The 13,770-nt window shown below is 40.4% G+C and overlaps 1 protein-coding gene across 2 annotated transcripts in view; it reads left to right on the top strand.

The window, feature by feature from the left end:
• The first annotated feature begins 1,409 nt into the window (after positions 1–1,409).
• The window catches only part of LRGUK (leucine rich repeats and guanylate kinase domain containing), a 52,728-nt gene continuing 40,367 nt past the window's right edge, over positions 1,410–13,770 (top strand). For both annotated transcript variants that reach the window (XR_012585291.1, XM_074573186.1), the window contains exons 1-7: positions 1,410–1,713; positions 2,853–2,960; positions 3,623–3,704; positions 4,761–4,861; positions 5,626–5,707; positions 9,148–9,272; positions 13,136–13,279. Coding sequence is in view for 1 of the 2 variants with exons in the window: in XM_074573186.1 (XP_074429287.1) it covers positions 1,504–1,713; positions 2,853–2,960; positions 3,623–3,704; positions 4,761–4,861; positions 5,626–5,707; positions 9,148–9,272; positions 13,136–13,279 (852 nt within the window). In the remaining variant the exon portion in view is untranslated. The remainder of the gene's footprint in view (positions 1,714–2,852; positions 2,961–3,622; positions 3,705–4,760; positions 4,862–5,625; positions 5,708–9,147; positions 9,273–13,135; positions 13,280–13,770) is intronic.

Genomic DNA, 13,770 nt, shown 5'->3' with positions numbered 1-13,770 from the left:
CAAGTAACTTTTTTTTTTTCGCTCTGCACTAATGAACTTGTGGAACTCGCTGACACAGGGCATGAGGTTACTGTGCACAGCTCAACTAATCACAACATGCTCACACTAAATTCAAATATCTTTAGTATCTTTACTTAAGATTTATATTAAGAGTGGATTGGTAGCTGCGTGACATTTTTTTGTGGCCCAGAGCTTGTTGTTGGCTACAATTGGGGATTTTTATTTCTTCCCCTGAAACACGGTGTGATTGATGAGCTTTCCATTTTCTCAAAGAGGAATGCCAACAAATCAGTAATTTTTAACAAAGTGCAGCACCTGCTTTGCAGGGCTAAACAAAACTGTTGTCCTCGAGGGTTTGCAGCGCCGGTGTCCACTCCAGTGATGTCAAAAAGAGCTAAAAAAAATCCACAAAATTGAATGACCGTGATGGCCTGCTCTGAAACCATGGCAATGGGAGTAGAAAGTCCCTAAAACAAAAAGTCCATAAACATAAACAGTCCAGTCTTGAAGTTAGCCATTGTTCCAGTTGGAACCCCAACAGAATAGAAAGTTAAACAGTAACCTCGTGGTAGCTGGTAGGATGAAGGTATAGCCTCTAGTTAACTTAGGTAATTTTAATACTAAAAATCACACCTCTAGGAGGAGATTTTAGATGGAAATGTAGGACCACCTTAATGAGCCAGACAGAATGTCTGGACATGTATGTCCTAATGGACATAACACAAACAAGTTTTTGATATATAATTACAAGTGACCAATCATCTATTTTTATGTGATTTTTTCTTTTTTTTCTGTGTTACCTTTCTGTATAAAAGACCCTATGTTGTTTCCTAAGAGGTGTGCTGGCTGCGTTAGGTGCCTGCCACTCAATTCTGCAGAAGTGAAATAAAGAAAATAGCTCGACTCAGTGGGTTGATTGGCTTGTGCACACTGGGTGAAGAACCCTTATTTTTGGGGAAAACACTGGCAGCCGTCACCCGCGGGTGCACTGCGTGCTGAGGTGGGTCCCCGCACCCCACTTTGGCCTGGGGCTTTGTGGCTGGGCAGCGGTGCCCTGGAGATTATTTGTCTGGCAGTTACCGACTTTGCATCCTTGAGCTGGAACACGCAGGTGGAGGTGAACACACTCTCCCCCCGCTGTGGAAGAGTGGGGAAAGAGAGAAAAGGAGAAGGGGGACGCGGTCCTTTTAGCCACACAAGCCTCGCTGCGAGCCGGGTGGCATCCCGTGAGGAGACTGCTCATGAGGCGGACTACAACTCCCAGCATGCTCTGCAGCCTGGCGGTCCCCTACGAACGCCCGGGTGCAGTGAACTACAACTCCCATCCTGCACCGCTCCGCCTGCCGCTTTCCTATTGGTTGGCTGGGCGGGCTGGCGCGAATCCCTTTCTCCCGTCTCCATGACAACAAGAGAGCAAACAAGATGGCGGTGGCCCGTTCGGAGGGGTGACCGGGCGGTGTTCGAGTGCGAAGCACTCTGCGTCCTCGCTTCTTGTTACAGGCCATGGCGGGGGGCCAGGAGAAGGGGGGAGAGGGCGACCTCGGTGAGCTGCTTCCCCCTTCTCACTGGACCCCGCAGGACCCCTCCCAGGGGATCCCCGGGGACTTGCCCCAGGACAGGCCTGACCTGCAGCAGCCACAGCTCAGCCTGCCTCAGCGAGAGGACGAGCAGGAGGAGGATGGCAAAGAGGAAGAGGAGGCACAGCACACAGAGGTTCAGCTTGGTGCCCCCCAGCTATTTGGGGAGGGATGTGTTCATGAGGGAAGAGCCTTTTCCCCCCTGTAGTTGTGGGGGAAAGAAGAGGTAGATGGGGGCACCTGGTAGTGTTTTCTCATTTCCCCGAAGAGGAATGGCTGGTTTGGCCTGTTTCCCCTCACCTCCCATTTCTGCCTTTTTTTAGGGTCCCTTCCATCCCCATGGTGTCCAGGGTAATTCTGGATTGACCCTGTCTCTCCTCGCTATGTAAAGACTACGGATAAGTTGGCATATAGATGGCCAAATTAGACCCATTTCCTGTTTATATGCCCAGCCTTGAGATTCAATAAGCCCCTGGACCCAAGTGAATTTTTCCTCCCTGCTCTGTTGGCCTCTAAAGTGTCCACTGCCACAGCATTATTGCCTCATATTTTTACCTAGTGGAAATGCGTCTGTAGTCTCCACTGCTATAACACGAAGGTGCTATAATTTAGATGATTACCATTTGAAACATTATTTATCTTGGTCCCTAGATTAGCAATTGTTGTGTGACTTCTCCAAGCTCATAGGAATTTCACAAACCATTGGCTTATTTTCTCATTAAACCTACGCAGTGGTTCATTAGTGCCATCTGTCAAGTACCCTCTTTGGCAAAGATTGTTCTCTGAAGAGTAGCGCTAGCTGCTCATGCTGAACAAATTTAAAGGGCCTCCAATAATGCGCGTATTGGGGTACAACACTGGGGTTGTGTTAGTGCCGATTTGCTGAGATGTTAACATCCATAATCAATGTGAGTTTCATGGGTCAACATCTCTGGAAACAGGTCCTGTTTAGAGCTCTGCATTTAAACTGTAAGGTGAAAAAAAAAAAAGAAAAAAAAATATTGTCGAATCTTTTTAAATCTGTAGAGCTAGTATGTGGAATGTTTCTATTTATTTGTTTTGAGGGCTCTATTCATCATTTTTCATAATGTGTAGTGCCTTAGTAGGGTGATGGAGCACTGAAGCAGCGTTTGATTGAGAACTTTTATTAAACTCTGTTCCCAGTTGCATCCCAAGCAGCCCCCAGACTCTACCAAGTGTGTGCGGAATTCCGTTTCATAAATCTCCCCTTAATCCATTCCTCTCCCTGCCCTCCCCCTTTCTGGTATTTCATAGGGTCAGTTTGATGGAGTGTTGGATGAAGACACTGTGGCTGAGGGACTTCACAGGCTGGGGCGCTCAGCCCCTGGTACTGAATACGTTTATCTTAATCTGTCACTTTCAGTAAGTATAAGAAAAGAACATCATTATAAAGTGCTTCTCTGCTCAACGGTTTCCTCTTTTTAACAGCAAATAGCTGGTCTAGTAAAAAAATCTCAAGAGGTAGATTTTTGTCTCTACCTGTCAATGCCATTTCACGTACATGGGAATTTTGAGAAGACACAGCATGGCTCCTGCTGATGACTGCCATATCGGTATCGTTTTTTTCACTTAGTAGCAACAGCAGTAAGATTTTTTCCTTATGCAGTCTTTGGGTGTGAAAATGTATCTTCCTGCTTCAGCCAGCTGGAGAAAAAAATAGAGGAAGATGCTAAACACCTGAGAACGCTGCATTCATTGTCCCTTCAGAAAGTTAAAATGGTTGTGTCTTTTTAAAGATTGCTTGCTGCCGCTCCCTTTTCTATGCAGCCTTGTTTTGCTGGCATTTTTCCTAGCTACGGCTACCTCTCCTGGTTGTGTTTTCAAGCCTTCTTTTGACATTTTCTCCGTTCGTGGCTGGTCTGCAGATTTAACATCACTTTCTGTATATGTCATCCTGTTCTGAAACATCCAGCTGGAGGGACCCTGGGGCACATCTTCAGTGTCTGCTGCTACTGTGTATCTCTTAGGAAAGCGTGTGAGCTTATACAACTAGTTATTAAAGTCTTTTTGCTTTATTTTTCCAGGGTCGTGAGTTAAGTGACATTAACATTCTTTCCAGATATGTTCACCTACAGAAGCTGGAACTTTCATATAATAAAATTAATGGTATGTAGTAAATACACTAGTAAATTCTTGGGTTGTGAAATCATTTAAGATGAGAAATGCACTGTACCATGCAGCTTTAATATCACAAAGCCTGGTCTGCGTTTTAATGGTGTAGCCACTCCAGCTCTACTGAATGAGGCGATGGCTAGATCTTCTTGAGAATGATGGATGGACCATTCAGACAGCTGCACCAGCATATGCTTATCAGTGGGTACATGGAGATTATTGTCCACTTTATTATCTGAAGATAAAATGAAAGCAAGCGTATCAATACAAGGTTAAGGTTGATATTTTACATGTGTAGATGTCATAATATTTAAAGTTATGTCTGGTACAATTTTCCCAGCCTTGGGCTTTCCTTTGTCCAGGTTTCCTTGTAAAAAATGATAAAATGTAAAAAATTATATCCTGGGTTTAGAAAGGTAACAAATGGAGACTGGGGTAAACTCCATCATCTTCTACTTCCCTCTCCCTGCTCCCCAACTCATTTTTTAATTTAACATCAGAAGGAATAGGCTGCAGTGGGCAACATGTTGCATTATTTTTTTCGAGTTCATTTCACTGGAGGTGCTGGAGCTCAATAATAGCAGCAGTTTATAAGGCAGCACTGCTCCGTGCTCATTTTGCTAACAGTTTGTCTGTGAAGGCTAGGTCTGAACAGAGCGGGGACTTTTCCATAGCAACTAGTCATTTAGTCTTCAGTAGTGGCCTAAATACTTTTCTCCGCTAATTAATAAGTTAGGACAGAGGCGGTCTCTAGAGGTAGCTAGAATATAAAACTATATTCTGGTTTATAGACAAATGAGTTTACATAATGGAAATTTGATATAGAACTTGAATATTCTTCGTGTGTTAGAAACCATCTTTTTTTTCTAGTAGAAGATGCTAATATATCTGATTTCTGCATTTCGAGGATCACTTCCTGAATGCGTAACTAGAAATTGATTCTTGATTGCTATTGGACGTAATTGTCACATTTTGACATGATGATCTCTGCATTTACCTATGCATTGATGTACATTGATTGTACGATTTGACATTTTGTTTTGTTACTAGATCTTTCTTGTATCAGTCACATGCCTTACTTACTAGAACTGAATGCTTCCAACAATGAATTGACTACGTATTTTGGTTTTAAACCACCTAAAAATCTCAAGGTAAGTTGCAAAAAGTGCATTTTATGGGTTTAAATTCAAAATGGTTTTCTAAATCTAACTTAGACATTGCATTTGGACATGTGCAAAAGCAAATTTTTATGCTTTCCTTATTCTTCCCTCTTACATCGTTTGACGTTTTAATAGCTTTTCCAAATGTTTGGGTATTTTACACTGCACATTTCAGTCTTTTATTTTCTTTTACACACTGAACCCTGGCATTCCACGGGAAGGTGTATCGTACAGCTAACTGTTCTAGCTAGAGGTAAATATAGCCAGAGTTTTTTCCTTGCTTGTCGAATTCATCAGACCTTTGTGGGATAAGTTCGTGCCTTTCAAATTGACTGGTGCCAGTCATTATTGTGAAACACGTACTTAAAGTGTGGCTGTGTACCACTCCTGCCTTTGCAGTTGTTTTCTTGTTGCTCACTTTGGGTTATAAAAAGCAGGAGGTTGTTTTGAAATATGACCTTTATGTATTTCTCTGTCTTCTCTTTTAGTTTCTTTTAATATGAGTGCATAATTTCAGGACGATTAATGATAATGTTGTTGGAAGAATGTGGAGTTATGGAAGGTCCCAAAATGTGAATTTAGTGTGTCATAATAACGAGCATTTCTGTTTATGTCCCAATATTAATATTAATGATCTTCTTATTTCTTCCACACCCTTGATCACAAGTTTAATGTAACAGCTGTTTAGTTTCACAAGACAGCTGTAAGTGCTGAAGGAAAAAAGAAATTAACTTTCTGTCTCCTTTTTTCTTTAGGAAGTAGATTTTTCATACAATCAAATACCTAAAATGCAAGATTTGTCAGCATACCAGGCACTTACTAAACTCTTGCTGGACCGTATCCTTTATGGGAATTTGAATGGGAGAAAAGTTGCTTGTTTGTTTTATGAACAGCTTTTTGCTTCAAACAGATACCTGGTTTCTTTGTATTTTTCCTTCATGTCAGTTTTGTCCTTAGAAGCAAGATTAAACACTGTAATTCTGGTGGTGAAACTGATCTTAATTTACTTAAGCATGCATGGTGTTAAAGGTGTTTGTGTATGCATGTAAGGTATTAGCCTGCTAGAGGAACACAAAAAACCCTCCAGTTTGCATCATGTAATACTGAAAAAGAGACATGTCACACTGTCTTTGCATGGCAGAGGTAATAAATAATCCCACTATTTTTATATATGAAAGGTTAATAGGAAATCAGCTTGGAACACTAAGCTCCCGTAAATGAAAAAGATGCATGTTGTTTAATCTTAGACACAGCTAATTACGCAGGGACTGTAGAGGCTCTGTGGAGGACAAGGCTGTTTAATGACAGCGAAGAAAATCTTTAAGTGAGAGAAAACTTCCTGGAGTGTGCCGAGGGAAGCGCACAGTGCCAAGGTGTTCTGCTGCCCACCTTCCACGCTCTCACCGTGGTACCCAGTTTGTGGGATTAGAAACACTGTTCTGGCAGAAATCAGATAAACGCGAACCTGCAGATTAAGTTTCTTCATTCCTGAGTTCTCCAATGTTGTCCATGGTACTCTTAGTCTCCCTAATGATTCTCCTGTGCTTTTCTGAGAGGTCTTCTGGAGTTTCATGTTGACATGCTGCCTTTTTACAATTGCTTCCCGAGGGCTCCTGAACCTTTTCTCTTTGCCTCACAAATTGTGTCTTGATATTCTGCTCTCCGAAAAGGAGAAGACAGCAGGCTGTTGCACTTTTTTCTCTGTCTCTTCTTCTCAAAGTAGCCCATTACCAAATGATATTAATACAATGCCTTTTTCATGTAGGATCAGGTAAAGCGTTTGCGGGGCGTCCAGGTGACATTATTCACACGTTTTACAAGGTGTGCAGGTGACATGATTCTTGTCAGAAAACGGCATTGAGACGCTCTCCCTTTGCAATTCTAATTTTCCATCGCAGAGCAAAAACCATATGGCAAAATGAAAAGGGAAAAAGATCAGAGATGTGTATTGCGGATCTGAATCAGTATTTTTTCATTTGGTTTCAATGCAGCAGCGTGCTGTCTTCAATTTCTTCATTTGTCAATGAAGATGCCGTTGAATCGAGGAGAAAAGCTGTTTCATGCGTACAGTTGCAACGGGACTCTCTGAAATAGAGGAAAATGGGTGCAGAATTTAGAATAGCAAAGTGGCACTGTTCCTAACCCATGTCAAGCACTCCTCGCCGAAGACATGGCAGACAAAACAAGCTGTTCTTTGTAATCATAAAGGAAAATACTATATTAAATATCAGGCAGTAGCAGAAATGTTTGGCATGCATTTCTCGCTGACAGTAACTAAGCATTTCTTACCATATTTAAGTGAATTATGATGCAGATGGTAAGGTCATTGTAACTTTTTTCTGACAGGTGCACACACAAGCGCACCTGATAGGTTTATAAATGAGTTTTCAAGGAGGAAACTGCCCAAACCAGAGAGGGAGACAGCTTGGGCAATAATACCTGAGAAAGCATTATAGTGAGTCATTAAAGGACTAAAACTGATTATACTCGTTTTTAGCGCTGAGCAATTTGCTGCCTCATATTGATGCTTATGGCTTAAACAATATTTTTTCCTTGCCAAAACTTTTCCTCCTGAGTTGAAAAGAGAAGCAGTCCATCCAATTTTTGATGCAAATCAATTAATATCTGTCAAATATCAGTGCCTGTGCATGGTTTTGGTTTCTTTTCTAAAATGACAGAGACAGCCTAGTGTGAGGTCCTACAAAAAGATAAATCTGTGCTTACTAGCTCATTGCTCCTCTCCTTCCCCATCTCAGCCTGTGAATGTGGAACTCAGTGTATAATTAAGTCCCTATGTAGGAATGCAGTTAGATAAAAAGAGAGTTAGGTCACAGTTATTAAAGAGCATTCTATTATCCCTGGCTAAGCTTACATTTTGTTTGGTTACAATATCATTCAGACTGAGAGAAAAAAATCCTGACACTTTGTCCACTGCCTGGTAAGACTAGAAATATGAATGAAAACTCACTTGCCCCTCTTTGCTGGCAGAGTTAATTCTCGAGTCAATTCAAAACGTTTTCTTCTGTGATTGCCTAAAAGCATTTATCTCTGTCCTGCATGTTCTGGCTGTTTATTTTTTTTTCCACTTATATTTCTTGGGTTTTCTAGGTAACTAGTTTCAGCTTGGACACTTGCAATACGAGTGCAATTCTTCTTGCCTAACTTTAGTCACCAAACAATTAGATGCTTGGATCGGAGTTGTCTGATTTCAGTAGGGTGGAGAGACAGAGTCAGATTCCTCTGCAGTTCATCCTGTTGTAAGAGAGCAATCCGAGATCGGTTGTTGTCAAAGGAAACCTGGTTTGTTTAAGAAATCTGGGTAGTTACGTTAATGCTGGAGTTTGCTGAGAGGAATCCTAACTACTTTTACTGCTGCTTTTGACTTTAATGTTAATTTAAAATACACTTTCCCCTTTCAGTACAGATGGCCAATATAGAACAGGTATAATTTAGAGCGAAATAGCCCCATATAGTACCATTGCCTCTTATTGGATAATTTGTATGTAATGCTTGGAGGTCAAGGTCAGTTTGGAGCAATATTAAGTACTCGGTAAATGTAAAAAGATTACGTGTTCCTCTGATGACTCAACCATGTGCCTGTATTCTACAGCTGACCCAGCATGGCTGGTGCCCCAGTTAGTCAAAGACATAAAGACCCCTATGTTTTAGCCTGCACATATGCATCTTTTGAGAAGAGCAGAGATTTACAGCATAGTTTTCCAAGATGCTGGCAAAGTAGTTCCTTCCCCACACTCCTGTTCCCTCATTTCCACTACTTTCTTGATTTGCCATCAGCCCAGTTATACCAGCTTGAAGGGCTGCATGGTAAAGCAGGTCACAGAAACAATCTGAGTCAAAAGCCCCTCCAAAAAGGAGGGGAGGATATTTTTAGCTGTCCTGCAGCCCCACAAAGAGCTACATCTGTCAAGGGGTGGCTGTGAGCAGCTGGGATTTTAAACTCTTGGCATGAAGCTTTTGATGTCCAGCTCCCCATATCAAAAAATGCATAGAATCACAATATCGTAGAATGGTTAGAATTGGAAGGGACCTTAAAGATCATCTAGTCCCAATGCCCCAGACATGGGCAGGGACACCTCCCACCAGCCCAGGTTGCTCCAAGCCCCGTCCAACCTGGCCTTGAACCCCTCCAGGAATGGGGCAGCCACAGCTTCTCTGGGCAACCTGGGCCGGGGTCTCCCCATTGTCTAATTACCTACTAATTCTTGCTGAAGTTTTGTGTTCAGTTATTTTCCTCAAGTGGAAAAACCTCTGTATAGATAATAACATAGAGGAGATAAGAGGACTGGAGGAGTGTCACAGCCTGACTCACCTTAGTTTGTCACACAACAGACTCATTGCAATCAGCGGCCTTGAGAACTTACCTATCAAAATACTCAATCTGGTAAGAAAGAAGTAATTCTAGTTGTTTTCCTGTCTGTCTTTTATCAATATATTGCTGCCTTAATAAATGTAATTACATTAAGTGTAATTACGTAACAAGTTTTCAGAGATATGTGTAATACTGGACAGACAATCATAGAATCCCAGGTTGGAAGGGACCTCAAGGATCGTCTGGTCCAACCTTTCTTGGCAAAAGCACGGTCTATACAAGCTGGCCCAGCACACTGTCCAGCTGGATCTTCAAAATGTCCAATGTTGGGGAATCCACCGCTTCCCTGGGGACATCAGTGGCTGATTGTTCTCAGGATGAAAAATTTTCCTCTTGTGTCCAATCGGAATCTCCCCAGGAGCAACTTGTACTCATCACCCCTCATCTTTTCCATGTGACTCCTTGTAAAAAATGAATCTCCATCTTCTTTGTAGCCACCCTTTAAATACCAGAACATGGTGCTAAGGTCTCCCCTAAGCCTTCTTTTCTCAAGGTGGAACAAACACAATTCTCTCAGCCTTTCCTCTTATGGTAGGCTTCCTAGAACTTTGATTTATTAATACAGAATCATAGAATGACATAGGTTAGAAGGGAGCTGTGAAGGTCATCTGATGCAGCTTCCTGCTCAAAGCAGAGCCATCTTCAGCGGAGGTTGCTCAGCACCTTGTCTAGCTGCGTTTCAATTTCTCCGAAGATATTTTGAATTTGCTCTGGGTAGGTTTTGTTGTTGCTTAGGTGATGTGTGAGAAGTTACATATTGTGCAAGTCCCACAATACAAACAGTGAAGATATTTTTTAAAAGTACATTTCCTCATGAAGTTGTGTTCACGACAGCAGCGGGCTAGGGCAGGAGAGGGAGAAGTGAAGACTGAGAAATGTGCATTCATTTTAGAAAACAAGTCAAGTTTAGTATGCAAATCTGATGTATCATTAAAGGATCTTTGTTTAATTTTTAACGATTTTCTAATGAGATTGGAAGCCTTATATTGCCAGCTTTGCATCAAGATATCTAGGGTATATTTGTTTAAATGCAACATTTTTAGCTTGTATTTCTAGATGCTTTAGTGGGATTTAACTTCACTGGCTTCAAATTTCTGCAGCGTAGACAAATGCAGGTGAGCTAGTTGTTCCTCTGCTGCCTCGAAAGTCGGTGGAGAGAAACGGACACTTAAAATATTTCATTATTCTGATTCAGCTGTTGACATCTACATTAACGCAAGATGTATCAGGCCTTGGAGGCGCCTGTTTCTCTCTGTTGGTTATGAAGATAGCCAAGGATAACTAGCCATAGACAGCCTCTTTCTGTCAATGCCTACGCTTGTTTGCATGCATCTTGTTCTTTTACAGGTCTTGGGAGGGCATTTATCTCAGTGTTCCTCGGTTCCATGTTTGTAAAACGTCCTCAATAATAGCAACGCCGACTTCTGAATCATTTCAAGATACTTAACGGCAAGAGCCATCAATATAGAGGTTGCGCAGAAAACACAAGCAAAAACTATTTTTAATGCAATTCAGTTGGTACAAAATACAACAGGCTACTTCTTAATAGGTTTTACTTTTTAATAATGATTTAAAAAATATTTAATGGGATTTTAAAAATGAGCACCAAAAAACTATACATAGAAATATGCTCATATTTGCTCCATTAGTTTTAAGCACCTACATAAATATTTTAGGTAAAGTGAATGAATCCTTTATCAAGAATAGAAATATTCTTTTCCAATCCTTTTAAAATTTTAAAGATTTTTCTTCTGTTCTGTAGTAATTGGTATAGAAAAGAGTAAGTAAGGTCTGTACCCATCAAGGCCTTATTGGCCCTTGTACTTATTACTGCTTCGATATTCAGGAAAGGTATGCACATTTAAAAGTGGACAGTCGTATGTTTTGAATAATGTATTCAAATAGTGTTCAGTAACATCTTTTTTAATATATTTCAGATATATAATGCCTTGGGTAGCTTGCACTTGTGCCCTTAGCGGCAATAAAACTGAATTTCGTCTAATTTTTAGTGGATAAGATTAAGTCAGATTGGCAAAATCCTGTCTAAAAGTTCTGAAATGGACCATAGGAGTGTGACAGTCTAAGCTGACAGGAAGATCTTTTCTCTAAATGCTTTCTTCAGGGAGAACTACAGAAAATCGCTCACCCATTGTGTGCCCTGATTTCCTCATCTGTTAAAAGGCCTAGTAATAATTCTGTTACTAACGGTTATCTGCTCTGTAAAATGTTTTGGAGGTCGTGTTAACAGCTAAGCCTTATTAATATGAACGTGTTCTTCAGTTTTGGTTCTTATACGCCGCTATAATTATTTATACAACTGCTTGTCTTTTTTAATTAGCAAAGTAGATAGTCATATGGAAATTATGTAAATAGACAGATTTTAGCATAGCATTTTCTTTTACTAATTAGAATAAAATGCAGTTCTCTTTTTCATGGGAGCAGTCATCCCCTCTCTTCCCATTGAATCAGCTTTCTTTTCCATTTTCCCTTGAGCCTTTTAGGTTGAAAGAGTAGTAAGGTCTGAAGTTTGGAAGAAAGGCTTCAAAAACTGTAAATACTGCCTAGCTATACCAAAAAAGCCTTTGTTCTGCTTATGTTTGCAAAAAAATAAGAAGTGCATCTCTAATGAACTGGACTCTTAGGAATTTTATGCTTTGCAAAAAAGGATCTTTACCCAAATCCCTTTTGTTCTCGGAATTTTATGTGCACCTCTTGCATAGCATTTTGCAACTAGAGCTCTAAGCTGTATCCTATTAAACAGAGGTCTAACGAAGAACAGGAAGAGAAGAGCGAGCCTCCATGCTATTAATAACCTAATTAAACATTTAGAAGTCAGGAAAAATGTCAAGGACAGACAACTGGATTAACATTAGAGTCAGCTGGCTTATTTATTTCAATAGTTCCTAAATATTTATTAATAGAATATGAGGCTTCGAAGCTTTCGGCACAAGGTGATGCTGATGGAAAAAATATAACTTGCAAGGTTATACAGAAAGAATCATGTTGAGAGGCCATCTGGGTACGTGTGGCCGCTGGGACAAAGATGAGTACAGAACCTAGTATGTTGTAGCTGTTTAGAGTTCGTAGCAGAAACGAGTATATGATTTGTGAAGCCCTGAGAAATGAAGCCATCTGGTGTCCAGTGATAAATGTGGGTCTTCTATTTTATGCCTTGTTTGGAAGGAATGTAAAACAACGATAATTACTTACGAGTTCTCAAAAGCTTGGGTCGTTTCTTGTGTCAGAGCCTAGATGAACTTACGGTAAGGTGGATTTGCATTTGTTGGGTTTTTGACATTTCTGTGCGTGCTGTCACTGACAGTAAATAAAGTCTGCCCGCACTTAGTATGGGTTAAGATGAACTTGTGCATCCTAGAGAGATTTTTATAGACTGCCTGCAGTCCAAAGAAGACAGTACTGTATTGTTCTATCTTAATATTGTCATTATTTATTCTGTAATCATAAGTGTAAATATAACCATGATTACAGAGGGAAATCGTATGTATTTATGTATATATATTCTATAATTTTATGTGCATATCTATTTTCTGTATTTTGAGCTGGATAGTGACAGGAGTATCCTTTAGCCAGTATCCGCTTTAAAAGAATGCTAGAGCTGGTTTTATTGCTGTTGTCTCTCCCAGCTGTTCAAGGTGAGTTGAAGACAAGTTAATCAGAAGATAGTTGATTCTTTTTTCCTTGAGCAGTATGGAAAGCTGTAATATGTCGTCTCAAGATGAAGATGGGGCTAATGCGTAATAGGCCTATTTGTAATAGGGTTCTCAATAATAAAGTGAACTCTGTTCTTCCTCGGGAATGTTGTTTTCTGTCTGTAGAACTTTATCAACAGTTTATATGCTTTCATTTTTTCTTAGAGCTCTAACCAGATTGAGAAGATAACTGCGTTGGACAGCTTGAAAACTCTACAGAAGCTGGACCTATCTAACAATAAAATATCTAGTCTAGAAGGCTTGGAGGAACATGATCTACTAGAGGCGATCAACCTAGAGGATAACCAGGTAGCGTAGTTAATATTGATCTCAACTTTTTTCTAAGAATGCATAGTTGTGGTTTTTTTTTTTTTCTAAAATTAAATTCCTTTAAGGCTTAATCAAAAACTCTTACAGCACTGCAAGAAATGAATATTAGAAAAGATGACATTTTTTCCTTTGGTGTTTCACTCCAGTACTGTTTCAAATGTTGATTAATATTATACTCCGCAGGCCTTATTTAATATCTCTAGATGGGTTTATCTTTATGTAGGTATCACTTCTGTGGTATTTAGTGCTCACGTACCTAAAGAACTAACAGTGCTCCCTTGGGTGGATAAGATAGGGATGAGTATGCAGCTTTTTCAGCTTGATTATTCTTGAGGATCTTTACTTACATCACAGCTTTTCTGCTGCCAGGCCTCAGGAGGGTTTGTTAATATCTCTCAGACCAATTTTATGACCAGCGATTCTTCTGAGCTCTCAGCTGGAAACTTCCTGTAAGGCAGAACTGCATGTAC

This window comes from Larus michahellis, chromosome 1 (assembly GCF_964199755.1).
Source record: "Larus michahellis chromosome 1, bLarMic1.1, whole genome shotgun sequence".
Classification (NCBI taxonomy): Eukaryota; Metazoa; Chordata; class Aves; order Charadriiformes; family Laridae; genus Larus; species Larus michahellis.
This window is presented reverse-complemented; position numbering and strand designations above follow the sequence as displayed.